At 40.8% G+C, this 27,563-nt stretch overlaps 2 protein-coding genes across 2 annotated transcripts in view; both read right to left on the reverse strand.

Moving 5' to 3' along the window:
* Window positions 1-202: 202 nt before the first annotated feature.
* Window positions 203-1,466, reverse strand: LOC129816976 (gamma-crystallin M2-like). The gene is made up of 3 exons (XM_055871979.1): window positions 1,418-1,466; window positions 859-1,104; window positions 203-544 (listed from the first exon to the last, which is right to left on the reverse strand). The coding sequence occupies exons 1-3, from the start codon at window positions 1,427-1,429 to the stop codon at window positions 254-256; spliced, it is 549 nt and encodes a 182-aa protein (XP_055727954.1). The 5' UTR covers window positions 1,430-1,466; the 3' UTR covers window positions 203-253.
* Window positions 1,467-26,516: 25,050 nt separating this feature from the next.
* mao (monoamine oxidase) overlaps window positions 26,517-27,563 on the reverse strand; it is a 75,265-nt gene continuing 74,218 nt past the window's right edge. Inside the window, exons 14-15 of the mRNA XM_055870325.1 lie at window positions 27,406-27,468; window positions 26,517-27,273 (exon numbers count right to left, since the gene is read on the reverse strand). Coding sequence (XP_055726300.1) covers window positions 27,118-27,273; window positions 27,406-27,468 — 219 coding nt within the window. The 3' untranslated portion in view covers window positions 26,517-27,117. The remainder of the gene's footprint in view (window positions 27,274-27,405; window positions 27,469-27,563) is intronic.

A 27,563-nucleotide genomic window follows, 5' to 3' on the forward strand; every position in this document is an offset into this window, starting at 1 on the left:
TGCTGCTGCCCCCTAGGGTTGGGATGTGTATAGTGGAAGTACTGGCTTGCTGTGGCCTACTACACTTCCCTCCATATTTAAAAAGAAATATCCTAAACTTTTAAATGTTAAAGTTGTGAGGGTGAAATAGTGAAATACCCATTATATTAGGTAGTGTTCTCAGTAAACACATCACAAAAACAAGACAATTATGCAAGAAATATAAATTGGGAACATATTTTATTCAACTTTTTTCATACAACATCTGAGCATGTTACATAGACATGTTATCCATGATACGCCTCATGCTCATGAACCTCATGCCTCCCATGCCTCCCATGCCCATCTGACTGAAGCTTCTGTACTCTCCAGGCCTCATGTACATCTGTCTGCCTCTGTAGTGGGGCTGCTCGTACATCAGCCAGTGGCCCTCCATAACGTTGCAGGACTGGCAGTCGGACATACGGTAACGATCCTGGATGGAGTCACAGTCGTCCATCATCTCGTGCATCTGACCTTCAAAGTTCTCCCTCTCGTAGATCTTCATCCTGAAGTTTCCTATGTGCTGTTAGGAGGAAAGCAAAGGTTTCATGGATCAGGGAAATGGTACATACATGTCTATAATATGAGAGTACAACTATTAAAACCTGTTTTGCTTCACCCTACTGTAATTTAATGGCTATTACAACAGCCATCGGGAAGCCAATAGCCATAGGCAGCGCCATCCATGGCTCTGGCCATAGGGCCTCTTTGGGGGCAACAGGGCCTCTTGTGGAATGGGGAAAATATTGCATTGTTCATATATGCTTTGTGAATTCTATATAAAGCATCATTGTTAGCTTCCACTATGGAATAGCACCCACTCTTCTTTCCACCTACCATGGGGATCATGCGGCAGGACCGGATGCAGTCGTTCATTCCCATTCCCATGCGCTGGTAGTCAGGGTACTCGCCTCTCCTCATGAAGTACTGGTTCCCCATGTAGTTGTTACGATCGTAGACCATGAAGCAACCGCTGTCAACCCTGCAGGAGTGACACCTGCTCAGGAAGGAGGACATGTCAGAGCAGTCCTGGCTGGTCTCATAGGAACGGCCCTGGAAGTTCCTGTCCTCGTAGAAGGTGATCTGGAAGCACCAAAAAATATTTACAATATTATGGCAACATAAATAAAAATATATGAATCCGCAGATACGAGCTGCTTTATAACTAGCAGTGCTACATGCTCCCAAATGTTAAATCATTACAGGTTTTGCAAAATAACCAGCGAACAAATGTAAAAACTGTTTGGAGGAAACAACAACATTGTATGGATGTCGAAAAGAAGCCTCACGTGAAAAAAGGTAACTATCACTTTAAAATGGTGATTCACTTAAGCAGCCATTATTCAGACATTGGTGAATTAAAACACTTAGAGTGTGGGATAAAACAGTAGCTTACTTTGCCCATCATGATTGCAGTTGTTCCTGAGAGCTGTGCTGCTGCTGCTACACTGACGTCCTGTCTGTTTTAGCCCTTACCTTTATACCTGACTAAACCCAAAGAGCCTGTGGCCTCCCATTGTATAAAACCCTGACCCAGCAACATATGGTATAGAGGCCTGCAGAGTGCTAGAAGACTTTAGAATAGATTTTTCCATTGAGAAGTCAATGCAACTGAGCTTTTTGAACAAGTATACAATGGTCTCTTTGACATGGTTCAAATCACACCCAGTAGTGTTCAGTGTACAGTAAATGTGCTCTATTGCTTTAGTTTGTTTGAATGTGATAGCCACGATCACATCATAAGTCTATACCAACTGCTGTTATTTTGGATTCATGTTTGGTGACTACATATTCAGGTTTAATAATGTGTTAGGACCAAGTAAAGTGTTATCCAGATTGTTATATTCTTTTGGGAGTCCAGTTTAGCAATTAGAAGCAATAAATAGTAAGCTGATTGATTGATTGAATTTATTAGACAATAAAACATTAAAAAACATTCATAAGGGCGCTCCAGCCGGTGACGCCTCCACAAAGAACTTAAGAAAATCATCAAGGGTAACACAATAAAGGTTGAACGCTTATTTCCATTGTAGAAGCAACAAACAATGACAGACAAAAGTGTTGTTTGTTTCATAAATGAGCTACTGTAATTAGTACAGATCCATTTCCTAATAAACAACTCTGGACAGGTACATCTCCCTTGTCTCATATACCCCTAATATATACAGCATTAATGATCTTATATATACACAAGAAAATCACAATATAATACACAATAGGCACCAAAAGGCAGACCATATGCTATCCCAGGCATGTCCTTCTCACCCACGTACTGTAGTCTTACAACTCACTCTTGAGACATGCTGCTATTTAGCCATTTTTTCACTGGGAACTTGAAACTGCCTATGGAGGTTATACTTTTCAATTCTTTTGGAAGACTATTCCAAAGAATGGCAGCTGAGTACAAAAAGTTTCTTTCCCCATACCACTATTAAATCTAAAAAGATCAACATCAGTTTCACTGCTTCCAGTGGATTATCCAGGACAAAGTTAAAGTAGTTACATAGGTACCTGGGGACCATAATATGTACAATCTTATGTACAAGACACAATTTAATCTGAGAGACTCCCTCCTCCACTTTGAGTCATCTGAGGCTTTCAAAGTGGGAACGGTCAAGATGAGTACGTGCCGGAAGTTTAAGAATAATCCTGACTAATTTGTTCTGAGATGTCTGCAGTTTGTTTTTAATTATCTTGGAGGCACTTTTGTACCAGGAAGAGCACACATAGTTAAAGTGGCACTGAATAAGAGCTCCTACCAATGCCACCATTGCATTCTTATCCAGAAATGTAGAGGTTCTTGCCAGAAACCTAATTCTATGGTTCACTTTGGAGATAACTTTTTGTGCCACGTTCTCCCCTGTCAGATGGTTATCAACATACATCCAAGATAATTAACTGAGTCTTTTGCTGTGACTACTATGTCACCTACTACCACCTTAAGGACAGGGCATTTCCTCAGTTTCACTTTGGACCTGTAAAAGATGGACTCTGTTTTTCCAAGGTGGAGTGACAGCTTATTGTCATACAGCCATATACTGACATTCAGAAGATCAGCACTGAGGGCATTCTTGGGGTACCCCACAGTTCAAGGTTTTGGGTTTAGACAGGGTCCTATCCATCATCCACTGTTTTCTTCCTTGCAGATAAGAGCTAACCCATTTTATGGCTAAGTTATTAATAGGGCACATGAACCGCTAGCGGGACACCTACGACAACATCCGGTGAAATTGCAGAGCGCGAAATTCAAAATACAAAAATCGTAATATTAAACATTCATGGAAATACAAGTGTCATACATCATTTAAAAGCTTAAGCTTCTTGTTAATCCAACCGCGTTGTCAGATTTCAAAAAGGCTTTACGGCGAAAGCATACCATGCGATTATCTGAGGACAGCGCCACACATTAAAATACTTTTTCAACCAGCACAGGCGCCACAAAATCACAAATAGTGATTAAATAAATCACTTACCTTTGAAGATCTTCCTCTGTTTGCAATCCCAAGGGTCCCAGCTACACAATGAATGGTCGTTTTGTTCGATAAAGTCCTTCTTCATATCCAAAAAAGTCTGTTTAGTTGGTGCCAATGATCTCAGTAATCCACTCATTCAACATGCATACAAACAAATCCAAAAAGTTACCGGTAAAGTTCGTCCAAACAAGTCAAACGATGTTTCTGATTAATCCTCAGGTACTCTAATATCTAAATAAATAATAATATTTAAGACGGACAATAGTATGTTCAATAAGGAAGATAAATATCGAAGAGCGCACACCTCATTCACGCGCCAACAAGACTACTTTTCTAATGAGAGACACCTTGGAAAAAATACAACTACTTGTTCATTTTTCAAGAAACAAGCCTGAAACCCTGTCTAAAGACTGTTGACATCTAGTGGAAGCCATAGGAACTGCAATCTGGGTCCTATCTATTTGTATATCCCATAGGCTAGCATTGAAATGGCCTGTGACCTCAAAACTTCAGAGTGTTTTCTATACAATGCAACCAATTATATGCATATCCTAGCTTCTGGGCTTGAGTAACAGGCAGTTTACTTTGGGCACGTCAGTCATCCGGAATTCCGAACACTGCCGAAGAAGTTAAAGCTAATTATTTTTAGTTTAACAGAATCTCATTATCCACTGTATCAAGTGCCTTTTGGAAATCAAACATAACCATACTACAAAATTTCTCCCCGTCTGCTTGATTCCTGATGTGGTCAGTTAGTACGCAAGTGTAGGTGGAATGGGGTTTCCTAAAGCCAGATTGGAGCTCATATAGTAGGTTATGTAAGGAAATATAACTATCAATTTGTTCGAACATAATCTTTTACCATGACCTTCGATAAAATGCACAGGATTGAGACAGGCCGATACTTAATACATTTTATTCCCTTTTTTATATAGAGGAATGATCCTTGTAAGTTTTAGTTCCCTAGTTCAATAGACAAATTTACAATGTGAGTTACGCAGGAGGTGATAATTACCGCAGCATCCCTTAGTTGTCATGTCAAACATTACTATGGCAACACATACACATATCATTATTATTAGGGACCATTATTTCTCCTGGGCATGACTATTCACTGTCTGATCTTCTGCCCCTGTCAAAACACACACAAACACACACACACGAGTGGCAGGAGGCTACCGAGAGTCAACTGTGCCCAGAAAGGTGCTCAGCGAGTCAGGTTGCTGCCTTATTGCACAGCACTGCTGGGATCTCCAAAGGATTTTCCGTTAGCGGTCAAATTAATTAGAATGTCTAGATTCGTTAGATGCCTTCTCGGAGTAATCCAACCATAATCTCAGCTCAACTGTATTCTTTTAATTAAAATGACTTCCTCACTGTGCGAACCAAGGGAATATAGTAATGTAGTAAATCAGAGGGGTAGGCAGAATGAGACTCAAATCAAATCAAATTTTATTTGTCACATGCTTCATAAAGGTGTAGACTAACAGTGAACCGCTTACTTAGAACCTACTTAGGACTGAACTTGTAATAATACAGTTTATATCCAGCTTGACCTAAGACCATTTTCGAGGTGTGAAACTATATCAATTTTTGTGAGTCCATACAGGACTGTCATACTGTATCTAGAAATAAAGTATGAAAATACAGTATGTAATTAATAACTTTGGGGGTGCTTATACTTATACTGCTATACACTTGTACTCCCCCTAAGACAACCGCAGGGAGTGGTGTCACGGCCAAGGTCACCATTGTCCAGCGCAATTGGGGTTAAGTACCTTGCTCAAGGACACAGTGCCTTTTGGTTACTGGGTCAATGCTCTAACCTTGAGGCTACCTGTCACCCCCTACTATATGTGCTAGCCGGTTTTACCAGTGAGATGGGTAGTTTGTCTGGTTCATTAGCTATAGGGGGCTATGTGGTGTCACTGATAAAGCATAGAGAGGATCTATTCTGATCACAGCTGCTTAACGATCCACATTACTCACACTGACACATGCTCCAGACAGATAAAAGAGAGTGTAAGAGAGGGGAGAGAGTTAGAAAGAGAGAGGGAGATAGAGAGAAAAGAAGGAAGGTCAAGGAGACTAGGAGAGAGGTGCATTATGCTGAGAGGAAAGATACGAGGGAGAATAAACAAAAGAAGGAGAAAAGCAAAGAGAGAGATTATTTAAATTATACTGAGGGATGTGTCAGAGACAGACAGAGATAGGCCTCTCTTACGGCCATGGCCCCTTTGTTTCACCTTTGGAGACCCCAGAGGACATGCAGCTGTTTGAAGGAGCTGAGGCTGTGTCATGTCAGAAGGAATGTCCTGTTTGTGGCAATCAACATTAAATTGCGAGACAGCAAGATGGCTAAACATCAGCTGAACAGTAACTATGTAGTAGTTAGTGAAATGGGGACTGGAGAGGACCAAATGAAACAAAAGCAGACAGACAGCATGCTCTTGGAAGACAAGCAGCTGTGTCTCTTTGGTCTACAGACCATCTATCTGGCTTCTAACATCTTTCTTCTCGTCTAAGAGAGCAGGGAGTCAGTCAGCTAAGCACTTGGAGAGAAGAAGAGAAGGGTTTCCTCCCTTCCCGGCAGAATGAGAAAAGTAATTAGAGTGAATTACACCAGGCTCTGAGTTTTAATTTCAGCCTGGCACTTTGTCACTCTCTCCATCCCTTCATCTTTTTGTCGGAGACAGAGCAGTAAATCAATAGATGGAGGGAGTAAATCTGATGCTGGATGGAGAGTGAAGTGAGTGAGTCCCAGAGTTGAATCCCCTGGGTGGGGAAATTACTGCGGTAAAGTCAAAAAGATTGGCTTCTCACCGAGGGATATATGTCTACTGAAGCTCTCTCTCTCTAGTCTTAAACCCTGAGAGAGAAAGGGGGGAGGGAGAGCATGGGAAGAAAGTTATGACCTTATATCCCTAGTATCTCTCATTTTTTCTGCATCCCTGCCCTCTCTCTCTCATTCTCTGGACTCTCAGTGATTCTGTAGGCCTACATACGTGAAGAAAAATGTTATCTGTCAAAATCTGTAATTGCCATCTATTTCTTATTCAGACACTCTTGAAAGAAAAGGAAAATTTATGGAGGCATACTTCGTTACTATGAAAACCAACAACATTTAGCATTCCCCTTACTATTGAGAGTAGAATAGTAGAATACATTTTTTTTAAATGGTTGTGCACCAGCAGTTTTTATCTTGTTATGTAACTTGTTATGTAACTAGCCCATGTCAAATAAAATGTTTTAGATTGATAAGTTTGTCTGGTGTCCAGCTATCTAAACTTGTAGTAATCATGGTCGAATTATTCTCTCCGCCCCATGGCAAAATGAGTAGAATTGCATACAATTTGTTATAAAATTGCTAAATCTTCTAAATCTAAAACTTGCTTTAACGGTGCAATATGCAGAAATGTTTCCACCATTTCCTGGTTGCTAAATTTCTAATAGTTCACCTACTGTAATTTCATTTTATGTGACAAAACAAGCTATGTAGAGAAGCCCTACCATCTAAATTGATGTTAAATACCTTTTCAATAATCTTCAACTGTTTGATGGTGGTGTACAAAACCGGAAATAAAAGACACAAAAACAAAACTTGAGAACAGGAACAAAATTTTGCTTAGGGCCCCCAAAAGGCTGACTGCATGTGTGGGTACGGATCTGGGTATGCAGATCCACGAGGAACTGCGTCCCCTCATGAGTTCAGATTTTTTGTGGCTCCCACCCCCATCAAAGTTGCCCATCCCTGCTTTAGATAGATAAACAGGTCTATTCTACTTTCATTTCACTTAAACGCAATCTCCTACTCCGGTTAAGTTTTGGTGAGAACATAACCTTTTGAAGATGAGCCAAACTCTGGAGGTTTTTGTGTGTATGTGTCTGTCTGTGCACGAGTGTGCGTACGTATGTTTGGTGTGTATGTGTAGTGCGTGTTTGGATGACTGCGGTGTTAATGCTAGCATTCCTCTTTTCGGTCTCTCCACCTGTCTTTCATTCCTTTGTGATTCCCTCCTTTCATCACAAACTGTGCCCCAAACGGAAAAGTAACATATGGCCATATATACAGTATCAAAGAACATGACATATATTTAAAATATATGATCATATATTTAAAACCCATATATAAATGTGAAATTTTAAAATACATGATCATATATTTTAATAACATATATAACTCTCACACCCCCCATACAAAAATTATGATATATGTATTTTCATCATGAAAAATGTACTCAAAACATTATTATAATTTTTTTCTTTCAATGCAGGGAAGCCTGGTCTAAGGCACTGCGCCACCATCTGTGCCACAAGAGATTCTGGGTTCGAACCCAGGCTCTGTTGCAGCCGGCCGCGACTGGGAGGTCCAGGGTTTGGCCGGCAGGGATATCCTTGTCTCATCATGCACTGTGGTCCTGTGGTGGGCTGGGTGCAGTGCATGCTGACCAGGTTGCCAGGTGTACGGTGTTTCCTCTGACACATTGGTTTCTGGGTTGGATGTGCATTGTGTCAAGAAGTAGTGCGGCTAAGTTGGGTTGTGCTTCGGAGGATGCCTCTCCCGAGTCTGTATGGGAGTTGCAGCGATGAGACAAGACTGTAACTACTACAGAAACCCATCTCAGTATGAATGTTTATTTTTGTACATAACATTTGTGGAATCACAATAAATGTATAAAACATGGTTTAGATATTGTTGTAATCAATGACTACCAAATATGCTAGTGAGAGGAAGCCCAGTGGCCGGCAGTGGGAGAAGATGGATTTTGTCCGACATTCTGCAAATGTTCTCGTCGATGTAACATTTGATCTCAATACAGTTTTCTGTTCCCAAAACTAGAATCTGTTACGAGTGAACAGTGGACTAAGTTTTGTAGACTTTACCCTTTGTCAAACTTTTAAAAAATTGCAAAGGCAAATTTAATTATTGCACATGCGCACTTCACAAAGAAGCCACTCCCTAACTGAAATATGGAAATTAAAGCTAGAACGCGCAATATGATCTCTCTAGCTCGTGCTTGGCTCCGGCCACTATGACTAATTTGAAACAGGCTGTGGTTTATCTTGATTTAGTTATACAAATCTTGGACTATACCATTTCTCCTGTCTAAATAGTTATCTGATTGATACCTACCTTTTACGTTGAAATTGTGAAGTTTGAATTTGTAAATTGATCGAGTGAAACTGTTAGCGATCTTGACATAGAGATGACTGGGTTTGAGGCTAAGCAAGACTAGCTCATAGAATAACACAATGGCACTAAATAATGTTCTGGTTTGAATTTATTGATTTATAGCTCCTCTGAGGTAATATTGTGGTTTCTTTTCTACTCTGTTTATATGGTCTAGGCCCTGACATCTCCCCACCCAAGTGTTATATATTACAGAGTTGTATTTCATTTTCTACTGTGTACACTAAAGTTAATAAAACTGTGCTAATGCTAGCCTGTCAACACTAAAGGGTTGCTATTAGCTTAGCGGCTACCGTTAGCTGGCTCAGTATTGAGATGGCTGTACTGGTTTATGATTTATTTAGCTATTTAAAGGAATTTTTTATTGAAACATAGTACATGCGGTTAAGATACAGTTGAAGTCACAATTTACATACACCATAGCCAAATACATTTAAACTCAGTTTTTCCACAATTGCTGACATTTAATCCTAAAAAAGGCAGACTATAGTTTGCAACTGCACATGGGGACAAAGATCATACTTTTTGGAGAAATATCCTCTGGTCTGATGAATCAAAAATAGAACTCTTTGGCCATAATGCCCATGATTATGTTTGGAGGAAAAAGGGGGAGGCTTGCAAACCGAAGAACACCATCCCAACCGTGAAGCACAGGGGTGGCAGAATCATGTTATGGGTGTACTTTGCTGCAGGAAGGACTGGTGCACTTCACAAAATAGATGGCATTATAAGGAGGTAAAATTAAGTGGATCTATTGAAGCAAGATCTCAAGACATCAATCAGGAAGTTAACGCTTGGTCGCAAATGGGTCTTTCAAATGGACAATGACCCCAAGCATACTTCCAAAGTTGTGGCAAAATGGCTTTAGGACAACAAAGTCAAGGTATTGGAGTGGCCATCACAAAGCCCTGACCTCAATACCATAGAACATTTGTGCGTAGAACTGAAAAAGCATGTGCGAGCAAAGAGGCCTACAAACCTGACTCAGTTACACCAGCTCTGTCCGGAGGAATGGGCCAAAATTCACCCAACTTATTGTGGGAATCTAGGGTAGTCGGACAGTCCAGGCCACAACGTGTGCTCTCATATGGTTGGTCGCCATGCAAATACTCTTCATAACACTCTTGGTTCTCTTCTACTCTGCCCCTTCGTACACACTGCCTCCTCCTTTATCCCCAAGCACTCCCTGGCTTAACGAACAACAGCCTTGCCTCGTTGGGGCAGGAAGTCCATATAAGGCCCGGGGGTGAAGCCAACAGGCTGCCAGATATCTCCCCTCAATAACCACTCCCCTCACCTCTCCCTACCGTCGGCCACAATACATATTGTGAAGGAACATTTTATGTTTCTGCTTTTCTAAAAAACAATTTGACTGGGTTCATGCAAGTGACTGATTGATCATGCATGGGAGTTATCCTCACTATCAGTTTAAGCAATTTGGCAGTACGCCCAGAACATTGTTTTGAAGACGAAAGGGGTATCTCAGTTTCAAGGTCTCAGCTTGGAGAGAAGGAGCCCCATGAGGTATTGGTCAGTCACATGCATGAACCAAACGTTAATGATGAATTAGCTAAATCATGCAAAAATAATTTGTCTGTGTAAACAGTATACAAGAGAACTAACAGGACTGCCCCGGCAGAGCTCCTGACCAACGTGTTCTATGTTGCATTAAGTTTGTTAGAACCTCTCCAGCTTGATGATAATAAAGAATGATTAATTTAATATTGACTTCAGGTGTATAAGCAATATACAAGCAAAGTTTTTTCCACCATATACTGTATGCCCATATAAAACATATAAGTAATGTACATATTTTGCCATAAATTACTTTTTCATAAGGGGCTCCTGGACCCCCATTGGCTTTACCATAACCATGACGATTCTAATGCTGCCAAAGTACACCCCCCGGAGGGTTGCTGGCATCAATATCTCAGGTGCCACCTATCGCCGATGTTCCTTTGAGCAAGAATCAGATGAACTCGTGGATACAACTTTTATGTCTCTGCTTCTAGTTTGAAGGAAGTTGCTAACTAGTGCTAGCATAATTGCTAACTAGTGTAGCACGAATACTGGAAGTCTATGGTATCTGCTCGCATGCTAGAAGATATTACATTAGCTTGCAAAACTACCTCTTAACTTCCATAGTGTACACAAAAACATACAAATGTCATCCATGAGCTCATCTTACTCTGGGGAAGTAGATTTGCCAAAATCCCAAAGTTTCCCTTTAACCCCCTAAACCGCTCTTTGGGCGTTGGCTCCCCTCGGCGCTGCACTGCGAGGTGGAAGAGACAGAAAAGAGGAATGCTAGCATTAATACCGAAGTTACCAAAACACACACACACCAAATCATGTGTGCACTAACATGCACACACTCTCTCACACACACACAATTTCAAAAGTATTTTTTACCTAAGTACTTTACACCACTGGTCTCAGGGTACAGAGACTGAGTGAGGCAGAGTAAACAGCTCAAACTAAATTTTATTTCATAATTGACCAACAGAAACACTTACAAATAAGAACCTTAAAGTGTAACTTCAAATAACAAACTTTATCATAACCAGATCGTCTTTCAGCCCTAACCTGCCAACTGCCATCTCCAGCCCTCTCCCTCAAACATGAACAGCAGCAGCCTAATCAACTGTTGGGGCTGATTGTCTAGCCAATCACATACTTGATTGACTTATTAAACTCAGCTGGGCTCCATTAGCCACCCAACAGGGAAGGCGCCAGAAAGGTGCGGCAATAGGGTTTGCCTACTCCAGTGCCACACCTAGTGTCTAAACCATAAAGACTGGTTTTTGATCAGTCATGGTATTTCTGAGTTAATGGCCTGCTCTCTGTCTTCTAAACCATAAACACATGATTTAGATCAGTCATGGTGTGTCTGAGTAAATGTCCTGGGTGATATGGATATACAACACACTGCACTGATGTCACATTCTGCTAGATCACAACACTTCAGTCTAATCTTTGACAGCTAGAAGGTTGTGTAATCACTGCTTGGGGTGCTGTGTATGTATATGTGTGTAATCTGGCTTAGTTTCTGAGATTTAGGTTTCCGGCAAAGAGCTTTAACACGCTCTGGGCATATGTTTGTGAAACTGCAGTGGGTTTATGTAACAGAGAAGACTCTGACTGCCATATGGCCTATCAGGAACCTGGCTGTGGCAAGACTGACAACACTGTTAACATGTTCTTTGTATTGTCTTTGTGATGGATCATGAGAAGGAGATGGTGTTTACACATGTTCAAATATTTTCTGCATTCGTATCAGTTGTAAAGGCAACAACAACAAATGCATGTGAAAACACAAGCTTATAGTAACACACGTACACGTGCACACACACACCACCATCCCCACCTTATTAGACTATAGCCCAGCTCCATGGCTCCAGCTGTGATATGAAATCTGACACAGCCAATTTGCCTCCCAATTCGTCAGCCACTGGAGCAGATTCATAAAGCAGTGTTTAGTAAGGCCTTAGAGCCTCAGGGCCCCACCTCCAGTCTTAAGCACCCATTCTCCTCCTTGACTCCCCTCTGTCTCACCCCTGTCCCCCCTGCCTCCCCCATGTCTCCCCCTGCCTTCCCTATGCTTCACTCAGATGCAGAGATCCTCTCCAATATCCTGCCGGTTTACAGGGTTTCCCTGGGGTCTCTGTGAACTGCAGGGGTGAGAAGAACCATCCCTGAGATCCCCTGAAGAGGTATTGCTAGATTACACTGAGCAGTATAGGGGTTTTATTCTCCAAACATCACCCTCCTAAAAACAAGGAAACACAGGGTATTTTCACACTTTTGAGCTTCCTGAGCTTCCTGAGCTGGCCTGGATACATACACTGTAATGGAAAATGTTTTATTATACGTTAACTTTTTGTATTATCAGCAGTAAAATATGTTTTACTGCAGCATACTGTAAATTATGGTGCATTGTGGGAAAGAATTGCTGTATTTCGAATGGTACTGTAATTATACCCCACAGATTACAGTGCCTTACCGTATTTTTGGAGCGCCAAAAACTTTTTGACCATTAGTGGGTGCATGGTATTGTTGTTTCTGGCTCATTAACATATATATATATTTTTTTATTTTTTTTATTTCACCTTTATTTAACCAGGTAGGCTAGTTGAGAACAAGTTCTCATTTGCAACTGCGACCTGGCCAAGATAAAGCATAGCAGTGTGAACAGACAACAACACAGAGTTACACATGGAGTAAACAATAGACAAGTCAATAACATGGTAGAAAAAAGAGAATCTATATACAATGTGTGCAAAAGGCATGAGGTAGGCAATAAATCGAATAATTATATTGAGGCGTGCCTTGTAAGAGGCTATATTTGTTGTACCTGTGAGTGAGAATGCTGTACCAATTTAACTTCTATGTGGTTATAGTGCCCCTACAATTTAAAATGTATATGGGACAGATTGGAGTGGCAGCAAGTCTTCAATCTTAAATGGTTGTGCTTTTTGCCATGTCCTTTTGGTCTGTTTTGACCTGTAGTTGTTGCCAGTTTGGAAGCCTTTGTTAAGGCCTCTAGAAGTGCAAATGATATAAAATACAAAATATTCATTAACGTGCTGTAATGTTTGTGAACACTTTACCTAGCAGCCAACCTGCTTGCACCAATCCCTTGTAATTACAGTAAAATGCAATCACCTACCCTCAACGAATTTCATTCATTCGTTCCGATTACGGTAGCTTTTACTTTTTTTACAGCGTAATACAGTACATTTTACAGTATTGTACTTGCTTTGATACTGTATTTATATTACTGTAGATGTACTGTAATATGAAATACAGACTTTTACTTGCCACGAGCTGCCTGTAAGCTACTGTCAAATTCATGGTAACCCCTTTACAGTGTAGTGACTATAGTTGCTGGAACCATGCTGAAAAAGGCAACGTATGTAAAAAGACAATTCGTGTGAATAGGGTTATTGTTGAATAATGCAATACTGGTTTTATTTCCTATAAACCAGATGTTTCTTGTGCATACACTTTTGGGAGTTCTGTTCAGCATCAGTGACTTTCCCTTGGCTGACAAAAACAATAGTTTCTTATGATTAACGCTGAAATCCTTAGTGGTGAAACATCCATTTGCGATATTACAATAACAAATAAGTTACTGCAAATAACAAACACAGTTTTCTCCCTGCACATTTTTTTACCATGCAGCTTAACGCTCCTCAGCTCGGCAACGAAAGGGTCATTCCACCAATTAAGTGTCTTTTGAGTAGTATAACTTGGTAAAAAAAAAATTACTGCATATATTTTACCTCATTTTTATATTATGTCACAAAGAGCACATGTACAGCTTAATAAAAAACACCTTTTCCCATCTCAAGTGGTTAAATAAAAAAATGACGATAGTAATTTTGAGAGCCAAATAAATTAACAGGGTTGACCGTAACAGAGTTGATGACTTCATCTTAAATATTGTGTGCAACAGGGAGGGGCAAATGAATGCAAGCTTCACTAAAACATTTAAATTGTTGGAAGATTTGTAGCCTGTTTATCTATGGGTAATAAGGTTGAGGTGTTATGTCCGACCCCCTCAGTTTGCAAAACACCAGAAGATTGCAAAAAATAGTAAAACCAGCTCACCTATGATTTGACTATTAGATGTTCAATGTTTAATTGAATGACCTAAAAACAATAACAACGGTAGTGGGGCGGCCAATGGCACTGTTTCCCCCTACTGCGGATTACATCTTTCACATTAGGGTCTTTCAATAACCCATTGTCTACAATCCTTCTTAAATGAGAGGTTAGTACGTGAAGTTTAGTTTTGCCAGTGGTTTTGCCAGTGGTTGTTTTTATACAAAGGTGTGTTATCCTGTGCTGCTACTTATCTCTGCAGAACACTGATGGCTCTTTTGAACTGGGGTTCTGGGTGAAAGACAGACAGACAGACAGACAGACACGCACATTCACACACTGAACTGGAGACTGGAGCCACAGAGATAAGCAGAACTCTCCAGTGCATAACAGGATAAAAGAAGGGTTTAAAAGGAAGGGTTTATAAGAGGTGTAGTTTGTTTTTCAACATGTCAGTGGGATGTTGAACTGAAGATATACACTGAGTGTACAAAACATTGAGAACGCTGTTTCCATGACAGACTGACCAGGTGAATTCAGGTGAAAGCTATGATCCCTTGTCACCTGTTAAATCTTAAATCCACTTCAATCAGTATAGATGAAGGGGAGGAGACAGGTTAAAGAAGGATTTTTAAGCCTTGTCACAATTGAGACATGAATTGGGTTGACTGTACCCTTTTGGGAGTTCACTGTTTCCATGACATAGACTGACCAGGTGAATTCAGGTGAAAGCTATGATCCCTTGTCAACCTCTTAAGGATCGGACCCTTTTTTTCAATTTTCGCCCGAAATGACATACCCAAATCTAACTGCCTGTAGCTCAGGAACTGAAGCAAGGATATGCATATTCTTGATACCATTTGAAAGGAAACACTTTGAAGTTTGTGAAAATGTGAAATGAATGAAAGAGAATATAACACATTAGCTCTGGTAAAAGATAATACAAAGAAAAAACCATACGTTCTTTTGTATTTTTTTGTACCATCATCTTTGAAATGCAAGAGAAAAGCCACAATGTATTATTCCAGCCCAGGCACATTTTGGCCACTAGATGGCAGCACTGTATGTGCAATGTTTTAGACTGATCCAATGAACCGTTGCATTTCTGTTCAACATTTTGTATCAAGACTGCCCAAATGTGCCTAATTGGTTTATTAATAAGTTTTCAAGTTCATAACTGTGCACTCTCCTCAAACAATAGCATGGTATTCTTTCATTGTAATAGCAACTATAAATTGGACAGTGCAGTTAGATTAACAAGAATGTAAGCTTTCTGCCAATTTCAGATATGTCTATGTCCTGGGAAATGTGCTTGTTACTTACACCCTCATGCTAATCGCATTAGCCTACCAATCCTGTAGAGGTTAAATCCACTTCAATCAGTGTAGATGAAGGGGAGGAGACAGGTTAAAGAAGGTTAAAGAAGGATGGCACCTACTGCCATTCAGAAGGTGAATGGAGTATGACCCTTCGCAGAGTATGACCCTGCCTCACACAGGAAGCGGCGCAGGTCCTAATCCAGGCACTTGTCATCTCCCGTCTGGATTACTGCAACTCGCTGTTGGCTGTCCTCCCTGCCTGTGCCATTAAACCCCTACAACTCATCCAGAACGCCGCAGCCCGTCTGGTGTTCAACCTTCCCAAGTTCTCTCACGTCACCCCGCTCCTCCGCTCTCTCCACTGGTTTCCAGTTGAAGCTCGCATCCGCTACAAGACCATGGTGCTTGCCTACGGAGCTGTGAGGGGAACGGCACCTCTGTACCTTCAGGCTCTGATCAGGCCCTACACCCAAACAAGGGCACTGCGTTCATCCACCTCTGGCCTGCTCGCCTCCCTACCTCTGAGGAAGTACAGTTCCCGCTCAGCCCAGTCAAAACTGTTCGCTGCTCTGGCACCCCAATGGTGGAACAAACTCCCTCACGACGCCAGGTCAGCGGAGTCAATCACCACCTTCCGGAGACACCTGAAACCCCACCTCTTTAAGGAATACCTAGGATAGGATAAAGTAATCCTTCTAACCCCCCCCTTAAAATATTTAGATGCACTATTGTAAATGGTTGTTCCACTGGATATCATAAAGTGAATGCACCAATTTGTAAGTCGCTCTGGATAAGAGCGTCTGCTAAATGACTTAAATGGGAAAGACAAAATATTTAAGTGCCTTTGAATGGGGTATGGTAGTAGATGCCAGTTGCACTGGTTTGTTTCAAGAACTGACACGCTGCTGGGTTTTTCCAGACAGGTCACCCGTGATACAAGTCAGTATTCAGCCTCCATGCAACTCAATATTAGGAAGGTGTTTCCAATGTTTGGTATGATGAACTGGAAAAAGTGTGTGCTGAATGATATCCCTCTGCCACATGCCCAGGGATAGAGCATAGACTAGTGCTGAGCGATTAGTGCTTTTGAGGTTGTTTCGGATTGATTATTTAAAAAATTATCACGTTTTTTGTGATTTTGATAATTGTTTTAGACATTAAATGAACTATGCATTATGTGTGTTGAATACTCTAACACAGAATAAAACAATTAATACAAGTCCCATGATAGTAGTGACTGCCCATTACTTCTTATCACTTATCATGTATTCACATTACTATAAGAAAAATATTTGTTTTAATTGATGGCTTTATTATTTAATTCCTAGTCATCAATTGAAATCAAATGACATTTCATGTGTCACATGCACCGAATACAACAGATGTAGACCTAACCGTAAAATGCTTACTTACAAGCCCTTAACCAACAATGCAGTTCAAGAAATAGAGTTTACTAAATATTTACTAAATAAAATAAAATAAAAGTTAAAAAAAATTATCAAATCAATCAAAAGGTAACACAAGAAATGTACATAACAATAAAAAGGCTATATACAGGGGGTACCGGCACCGAGTCAATGTGCGGGGGGGTACAGGTTAATCGAGGTCATTTGTAAAGTGACTATGCATAGACTTTTAATAAACAGCGAGTAGCAGCAGTGTAAAAAATAAAAGGTGGGGTTCAATGTAAATAGTCCGGGTGGCCATTTGATTTGTTATTCAGCAGTCTTATAGCTCGGGGGTAGAAGCTGTTAAGGAGCCTTTGGTCCTAGACTTGGTGCTCAGGTACCGTTTGCCGTGCGGTAGCAGAGAGAACAATCTATGACTTGGGTGACGAGTCTTTGACAATTTATTGGGCCTTCCTCTGACACCGCCTAGTATATAGGTCCTGGATGTCAGGAAGCTTGGCCCCAGTGATGTACTGTGCAGTACGCACTACCCTCTGTAGCGCCATATGGTCAGATGCCGAGCAGTTGCCATACCATGCAATGCAACCGGTCAGTATGCTCTCGATGGAGCAGCTGTAGAACTTTTTGAGGATCTGGGGACCCATGCCAAATCTTGTCAGTCTCCTTAGTGGGGAAAGGTGTTGTCGTGCCCTCCACACAATTGTCTTGGCGTGTTTGGACCATGATAGTTTTTTGGTGACGTGGACACCAAGAAACTTGAAACTCTCGACCTGCTCCACTTCAGTCCCGTCGATGTTAATGGGGGTCTGTTCGGCCTTCCTTTTCCTATAGTCCACAATCAGCTCCTTTGTCTTGCTCACATTGAGAGAGGGGTTGTTGTCCTTACACTGCCAGGTCTCTGCCTCCTCCCTAGAGGCTGTCTCATCGTTGTTGGTGATCAGGCGTATCACTGTTGTGTCGTCAGCAAAGTTAATGATGGTGTTGGAATCGTGTTAAGCTACGCAGTCGTGGGTGAACAGGGAGTGCAGGAGAGGACTAAGCATGCACCCCTGAGGGGCCACAGTGATGAGGATCAGGGTGGAAGATGTATTGTTGCCAACCCTTACCACCTGGAGGCGGCCCGTCAGGAAGTCCAGGATGCAGAGGGAGGTGTTTAGTCCCAGGGTCCTTAGCTTTGTGGGCACTGTCTCCACAGAGCTGCTGCCTATGCAGTCTGACAAAATCACAATTTTCGTAGTTCTTCAAAGTAAGTAAGGCATACTTTTATGACTGCTGAGTGCCAACTATCAATCAGTTAGATTTAGCAATTTCTTGCTCGCAAAGGAACTTCTTACCATCCCTCTTGATCTTGAGTTCACTCCTCTCTCAGTCTCCATGTTTGCTCTGCACAGACTGGAAAGTTTAAGCGGGCACGCCATGGATTATAGTCATTGTAGTCAATTACCACGTTTTCTGTATTAAACTATGTAGAATATGGGCCTGTTGTAAACTACGACTCCCTACTACATCGCACAGTTCAGGCTTGATCTGATATTGCACATCAAGGTCACAGAAAAAAAAAATGGAATTCAAATTATTGACCCGACTCCTTGGTCAATTAGTTTTTTAAAGACGAAAATTAACCACATTTTTGGTTAATCGCTCAGCACTAGCATAGACTGTAAAAATAATGGACAAAGCCATTAATGACATCACCCCATTGTTCCCTATGTGAAGACTCAGTGGCGCATTTGAAGATCAAGAAGTGTCATTTTAGCGCTTCGCCATCTTGCTTCATGGAGGACTTTTTGGGAACATTGCATGCGCAATTTGAGCTACTCTAGGAAGTGACATTGCAGGCTAGCTCAGTGCTGCCCCCTCTCATTGTGTATCTCAAGTTGAAGGCAGTCTTGGGTACTGCAGGCTGCACATTGTGTTTCTGACTTCTGTGTGCGGTTTTAAAATAATTGGTTCAAGGACATACATCTGGTGAAATAAAATAAAGTATTGGTCCCATGATTGTGTTTGGTAAACTTGTATACCCACAAATATTAACCATGAAGATCGCTATACTCCAATTGACTATAATGGGGGGATTCTGCTTCCTGAAAACATTGCCTGCAGTACCCCGGTAGGCTTTGAACTTGAAATCCTCAATGACCATGTTTACATGCACACCCATATCTCCTTATTATTTGAGATACTCAAGTATTCTGTTCTTGAGTTGCGCATATAAACATCATATCCCGTTTACAATAACCCAAAAAAGCTTCTATTCCAGTTATGAGAAACCTGGATAAGATGCCTGGGATATGCTTATCTTAGACGGGATACTGTGGCATGTAAACATCTTATCTCATTTACTGTGGTTTTTCATGGTCTGCGCAGGCTGTGTCGCATATCATGGGTGCGTGTGATTGGTTTTCAGCTTTTTTATTTTATTTAACCTTTATCTAACCAGGAAGAGCTCATTGAGATTTGAAATCTATTTTTCAAGAGCGTCCTGGCCAAGATTGTCAAACAAATCACTACCTGCACATTTTGATCCACCATAATAATTTATTTAGCTGAGACTCTGTACTGGACCATATAGGATACTGTCTACTTTCACCCTTAATTTAGACAAGTTTCTGTTTATAATTTCCAACATTTGGTAGGCCATATTATAATTTTGGACATTTGGTAGGTCATTTGTTTGTCAACTATAGTTAGATACATGCAGCTTCTTTTCTGTCATAACTTGTTGTCATTGAAGACTAAATAAAGTAGTGCTCACCAGAATCATGTCTTAGAATAAATGCATTAGTAATCTATCCAGTACATTAGTAATCTATCCAGTACATTAGTAATCTATCCAGTGCATTAGTAATCTATCCAGTGCATTAGTAATCTATCCAGTGCATTAGTAATCTATCCTGTGCATTATTAATCTATCCAGTGCATTAGTAATCTATGCAGTGCATTAGTAATCTATCCAGTACATTAGTAATCTATCCAGTACATTAGTAATCTATCCAGTGCAGTAGTAATCTATCCAGTGCATTAGTAATCTATCCAGTACATTAGTAGTCTATCCAGTGCATTAGTAATCTATCCAGTGCATTAGTAATCTATCCAGTGCATTAGTAATTTATCCAGTGCATTAGTAATCTATCCAGTGCATTAGTAATCTATCCAGTTCATTAGTAATCTATCCAGTGCATACATTATTAATCTATCCAGTACATTAGTAATCTATCCAGTGCATTAGCAATCTATCCAGTGCATTAGTTATCTATCCAGTACATTAGTAATCTATCCAGTGCATTATTAATCTATCCAGTGCAGTAGTAATCTATGCAGTGCATTAGTAATCTATCCAGTACATTAGTAATCTATCCAGTGCAGTAGTAATCTATCCAGTGCATTAGTAATCTATCCAGTGCATTATTAATCTATCCAGTGCATTAGTAATCTATCCAGTGCATTAGTAATCTATGAAGTGCATTAGTAATCTATCCAGTGCAGTAGTAATCTATCCAGTGCATTAGTAGTCTATCCAGTACATTAGTAATCTATCCAGTGCATTAGTAATCTATCCAGTGCATTAGTAATCTATCCAGTGCATTAGTAATCTATCCAGTACATTAGTAGTCTATCCAGTGCATTAGTAATCTATCCAGTACATTAGTAATCTATCCAGTGCATTAGTAATCTATCCAGTACATTCATTTTAAGATAGCTAGGTGGGACAACCACATATCTCAGTCATAGTAAGTACATTTCCCTTCAATAAAGTAGCTATCAGCAAAGTCAGAGCTAGTAAGAAAAACAAAGTGTGAGTGTTAGATCATGAAAGGCTTTATTTGACATTTTTGCCTGGGGGGGGGGGGGGGGGGGGGGGGGTTACTCTTTGAAGAGGTGGAGTTTCAGATGTTTTTGGAAGATGGGCCGGGACTCTGCTGTCCTAGCTTCAGGGGGAAGCTGGTTCCACTATTGGGGTACCAGGACAGAGAAGAGCTTGGACTGGGCTGATAAGACAATCAGTTTGTCTAGGGTGCATATTTTATGTGGTTGAAATACTGTTTGCTTGCATAACAGTGTCAAAGATAATACATTACACACACATTCACATTTTATCAAGAGATGATGAAAAAATTAATCATATACCTCCACTCTTGTTCCAGAGACAAAATTAAAATGTATTGTATCACTTTACTGCAAGAAATTCATAATTTAGCAGGAGTTAATATTATATTATGCTACATGTGAGAGGTCATAGGCCTACAGTCAGTGTCCGTATTTCAGTTAGTATTCCATCTAACCCATATGAACTTAAAGGAGCAATATTCTGTTCACATGAGAGGGGGCAGTCGTTCTCCCCTTGGAGAGAGCCTAATTTGTGACTGGCTACTGCCACTATGTGGAGGCTAGAGGTACTGCAGCCTGTTGTGTATGCCTGACATTGCCCACCCATTAGATCCGAGCCAGCCTTCCAGCCAGACAGTTAGTTGTGTGCAGTGGGCTTAAAGGACACCCCTTAACACTGGACTCAGACTAAGACCTTGTTTACACCTTGCATTAACATGTGGGTTTCGTGGTTTGTCGCATCTACACACATTAAAATGTATCTCTTATCCGTCTACTGTGTCCGCACTGAGACCAAATTTCCTGGTGCCCAAATTATTTTACAGATATTCTTTCAAAATAATAGGAATGTATTTATTTTAAGACAATTGTTGATGCCATAAGTCAATTGTGCTACCTGTCATTGATTTTAAAGGCCATTATAATGATTTAAAGAGTTTGAAGCCCAGATCTGTTTACACTTGATTAATATCCAGATACAATGGGTCCCTAACTACCTCCAGAGGTGGTCAGAAAGATCTGATCACAATCATATCACAATGCGTCTTTTAATCATCTACACCAGTCTAAACATGTGAGCACAATCAGAAATTGGGCAAGATCAGGACAAAGGATGCACGTTAGCTACAGGTATAAACAGGGCTATAGGTCAACATCTGGAGACCACAGACTACAGTTCAAGGTTACTAGCTTCGGAAAGTCTTCAGACCCCTTCCTTTTTTCCACATTTTGTTACGTTACAGCCGTATTCTAAAATGTATTAAATTATATATTTTTCTCATCAAACTATACACAATACACCCTACTGACAAAGCGAAAACAGGTTTTTAAAAACAGAAAGACTTTATATACATTAGTATCCAGACCCTTTGCTATGAGACTCGAAATTAAGTGCATCCTGTTTCCATTGATCATCCTTGAGATTGATTGGACATGATTTGGAAAGGCACACACCTGTCTATATAAGGTCCCACAGTTGACACTGCATGTCAGAGCAATAACCAAGGCATGAGGTTGAAGAAATTGTCCATAGAGCTCCGAGACAAGATTGTGCCGAGGCACAGATCTGGGGAAGGGTACCAAAACATTTCTGTAGCATCCATCATTCTTAAATGGAAGAAGTTTGGAACCACCAAGACTCTTCCTAGAGCTGGCTGCCCGGCCAAACTGCAGAGAAGGGCCTTGTTCAGGTTGGTGACCAAGAACCCAATTGTCACTCTCACAGAGCTCCAGAGTTCCTCTGTGGAGATGGGACAACCATCGATGCAGCACTCCACCAATCAGGCCTTTATGGTAGAGTGTCCAGACTGAAGCCACTCCCCAGTAAAAGTACACATGACAGCCGCTTGGAGTTTGCCAAAAGTCACCTAAAGGACTCTCAGACAATGAGAAACAAGATTCTCTGGTCTGATGAAAGCAAGATTGAACTCTTTGACCTGAATGCCAAGCGTCACGTCTGGAGAAAACCTGGTACCATTCCTACGGTGAAACATAGTGGTGGCAGCATCATGCTGCGGGGAAGTTTTTCAGTAACAGGGACTGGGCGACTAGTCAGGATCGAGGGAAAGATGAACGGAGCAAAGTACAGAGACCCTTGATGAAAACCTGCTCCAGAGCGCTCAGGACCTCAGACATGGGCAAAGGTTCACCTTCCAACAGGACAACGATCCTAAGCACACAGCCAAGACAACGCAGGAGTGGCTTCGGGACAAGTCTCTGAACCCGATCGAACATCTCTGGAGAGCTGAAAATAGCTGTGCAGCGACGCTTCCATCCAACCTGACAGAGCTTGAGAGGATCTGCACATTATGGGGTTTTGAGTGTACATTGATGTAGGGGAGAATTTTTTTTTAATCCATTTTAGAATAAGGCTATAATGTAACAAAATTTGGAACAAGTCAAGGGGTCTGAATATTTTCCAAATGCACTGTATCTAACTCATTAATTTACTCACTCGCATGCGTTGATCTGTCTAGTTCACAATCCTGCCCTGCAGTCCTACACACACGCACACATAAAGGATAAATGACTCCGAGACCAGTAGGAGGTACATTTCAAATAATTTATCATCAGCTTTGTAGAGAAATCATACAAAGACATTAAAGAATGCAATTACACGACTAGAAAGTTGGAGACTTCATACACACAGCCAGTGGGAGAGGGATGGAATAGATTAGAACAATCTCAGCTCAACAACCAGACACAGATAGGAATAGAAGTGTTAAAGAGGTCAATGGAACTCCATGGAAATGTGGCGGGGGGGGCAGTAGGGTAAAGATCCTCAATCTCCTCATTGCCCCCGCCCAACTAAATTTGGGCTATTGTTTATATGTGTATTCCACACTACTGTATGTTGAGTATAAAATCTTATATGGATTTCAACCACAATACATGTTCATGTCGTCACCAATCAACTGCATTACAGTTAAAAACAACTTTGACTAGCACCACCGATTTCTATATGCTAGCTATGCTACCAGCTTATACGAACAGGAGTTAGCATTTAGCAGTCACAACTTCTACATGTTATGCAGCAAAAACAGCCAAATATATCCAAATCAGACTTTAGTAACCACATGACAGTTTTGACGAATATCCATTTTGTTAGATCAGATTTGTTGAATGTGCGCCAATCTGGCATCCTTCTTCTATCCCCCACAGTGTGCGTTCCATGTACCTCTTTACTGCATCTATTGGACACTGATGATGTCATATAGGGAATCAGGGGAGCAGCTGGGAGCTGTAGTTCTAAAGGTTCCAGTTGGTTCCTGTAGTTCCATTCACTTTTCAGAATCATTATATACTTAAGCAATAAGACCCGAGGGGGTGTGGTATATGGCCAATATACCACGGCTAAGAGCTGTTCTTAAGCACGACACGACGCGGAGTGCCTGGATACAGCCCTTAGCTGTGGTATATTGACCATATACCACAAACCCCAGAGGTGCCTTATTGCTATTATAAACTGGTTACAAACATAATCAGAACAGTAAAAGTATATGTTTTTGTCATGCCCGTGGTATACGGTCTCATATACCAAGGATTTCAGCCAATCAGAATTCAGGGCTCGAACCACCAACTTTATAATGTAGATTATATAAAGACTATACTTCTACTATACTTCTTAGAGAATGTTGAAATCTTTCTTGACATTGTTGTCCAATCCCTCTTCGTCAGATTCTAGTTACAACCAGGTCGCAAAAGTTATGTTGAGGCGAATCAAGTGCAAAAAGATGCAATGCTTGGGGCCTGGGGTAAGCAGTTAAAGTCTAGTGCCAAGGTAGGATGTAAGCTAAGCTAAAGTAAGGGATAGATAGCTTATCAGAGGAGTACATCAACAACAACATTACAGAACACCTAAATAGCTTCACTGGAGACGGATGGGCGAATTTACACAGTTCACAGTCTGCCATTTTAAGGCTCACGCATACACACTGGTGGTAGAAAGCTAACTGTAGTATCATGGAAGTTAGCTTGATTGTTTGTTTAGCCAGAGGCTAAGCTAATCCTGTAGGAAACAGAGCTCAGTCATTGTTCTACTGTAGGAGGGTGACACTCAATCCAAGAATGGCCAATGAGGTTGCAGCTCTAGTTAATGCCAAATGGGGGAGGAGGGAGAAAGTGGGAGGAGGGAGAAAGTGGGAGGAGGGGACGGGAAAAGAGTTTCATAGTTACACAGGCACTTGATAAATGACAACACACCACCACGACTTGTAATAAGGCACGACAGACTATACTCACGACGTACGCACACGTCTTCGGGACGACACCACGTTAATCCACCACTCAATGTACAAATGTACAGTACGCTTCAGAACAGATGGGTTTACAGGTTGATACTCTTATCTACTTAGAGCTATAATTTGGTTAATCTATTTAAACTATTTATTTATCTTTTAATTCCCTCACATTTTCTGAGGAGCAGTATCTTTTAATTCCACTGTTGTTTTGTAAAAAATAATCAAAATAAAAAATAGAGGGATATATCTGATTGGATAGAAATCTTTTCAAAACATATTTTTGTTGGGGGGAAAAAAATTCTATATCTGCTGAAAAAACGGTGAAACTATTTATTCAGTACCATGGGGAAATTTAATATAGCTATAAGGAAACTCAATGCTCTGGCTTCAGCAGAAATTGATGGGAGAAGCAATTTCATAAGGTTAAATAGTCGGTGTATAATTCCCTGGCTAATGGTTAGCCTGCTCAATAAATACTGCCTAATATATTTTTGTGATAAATCTAATACAGCATCTCAACATGTAGCAACGAGAGCATTAAAATAGAATGGTTACAAATAAGGTCTTTCCATAATTACACACTCACGCACACACACACAATAATGCATGGAGAGACAGACACAATAAGTGTACTCACACACGCACGTACGCACGCACAAACGCATGCACGCACAAACGCATGCATGCATGCACAAACACATGCACGCACAAACACACAGGGTTAGGTAGTGACATAATGGATGGAGCTCTAGCTTTTGATAAGGGCAGAATATCACATGTTTGTAGTACTGTAGTAATATTCTTAGTATTTTGTTTAGTTTGGTATTTTTTTAAATGGTTAAGGACCCAGACAATAAAAGGATTGTCTCTAAAATGACTTCCAAGTATAATGGGCATCTTCAACATACAGTTTATGATTATCATCGAGGATTGAGCCTCATTGTAAACTATGGCAAATATAAAGTGATGATATTTCAAATTTGCTCATAGGAGATTAGAATGGAAACAACAATGACAGAAATCATGATATATGGAGGAAATACATTAAAATACTTAGATTCTCTATAAAGGCATACCATGACTATTAAGAGCAGCTTGATGGAGACACAACTCTAGATGCAGGATTCTGGTTACATTAATAACACAGGTATTCGGACACTATTATAACGTTACTAAACTGTTATTATGACTTTACTAAACGTCATCTTAGAGCTGGTTACAGCTTCTATGCCATTAGAGATCAGATCAGTCAGCACCTAAAATCAGCAGCGGTAATTAACACGGAGGTAACACACACACACACACACACACACACACACACACACACACACACACACACACACACACACACACACACACACACACACACACACACACACACACACACACACACACACACACACACAGATAAATTAGTCTTCACTATCCTCAAACAGTCAACGCAGGTTTGTGAATTTATTGGCAATTTCTGGAATGATAATGGTCATCAGAAAAGCTACTGTTTTCTTTTTCAATAACTCTGATTTAGTTGTCATCCTTCATTGGTTAAAGAGTCTGAATCAGACTTATTTTGGTTTATTTTGCTCTCTTTCTCACTCCCCCCTCTCTCTCTCTCACACACACACTCTTTCTCTCTATCCACTCACATCTTCCATTGCAAATCTGAGGTGTCAAAGACACAAATCTTAGCAGAACAGACAACATTATTGTGAGTTGGTCTTGAGAGATGGTCTGTTGGGAGACTGTTTACACTAGTTTTAGAACAATGGATGGGGGCGATGGTACAGTAGTGAATGACAGGGTTAAACAGTCTTTACCAAGGCCTATAACACACAGTGGCTATGTCTAACATGGCATCCTGTTCTCTATATAGTGCATTACTTTAGAATCATAGCCATATATGGTCAAAAGTAGTGCACTACTCTTGTTCTGGTCAAAAGAAGTGCACTGTAAAGGGAATAGGGTGCCATTGGAGAATTGCTCTGTAGAGATGCAGGAGAGAAGAAGGAGGAAAGTGGGAGGGGTTTAGGTTTAACTCCGGGTGAGAAGCCCCTTCTTATAGGCCAAAAGGCCTGCTGCCGTGGCAACAGACAGGACAGAGGCTACGCCCAGGAAGTTGATGAACCCACCCACCGACGGGAGGTTCCGCTGCCAGAAGGTGGTAACGAATGGCAGTGGTGGGACTTCCTGTGTGTGAGAGAGAGCAAGAGAGAGATGGGGGCACAAAGTTAGGTCTACATTCGCTAATGTCCTTTAGATACTTTACATTTAGATTTAAATTAGTTTTATATGTGACTTATAAAGTATTGAAATCCTTACCATTGACTCAGGCTCTGTTTGCCAGATCTGATTCTGAGGAATCCTGCCCATCATATACATGATCTGGAACAACAATTAATTCCTTTACAATACAAAACAATACACAAGACCATGTGTACCACAATTTCTTTGTAATAAATTTACATTTTTCTTTTTTG

This window comes from Salvelinus fontinalis, chromosome 19 (assembly GCF_029448725.1).
Source record: "Salvelinus fontinalis isolate EN_2023a chromosome 19, ASM2944872v1, whole genome shotgun sequence".
In the NCBI taxonomy this organism is placed as follows: Eukaryota; Metazoa; Chordata; class Actinopteri; order Salmoniformes; family Salmonidae; genus Salvelinus; species Salvelinus fontinalis.

What these genes read in the sequence shown, in the direction of transcription:
- LOC129816976 (XM_055871979.1), bottom strand. An exon ending in CCTGCCGCATGATCCCCATG is followed by an intron (nt 545 to 858) that starts GTAGGTGGAAAG and finishes TCCTCCTAACAG; the next exon opens with CACATAGGAAACTTCAGGAT.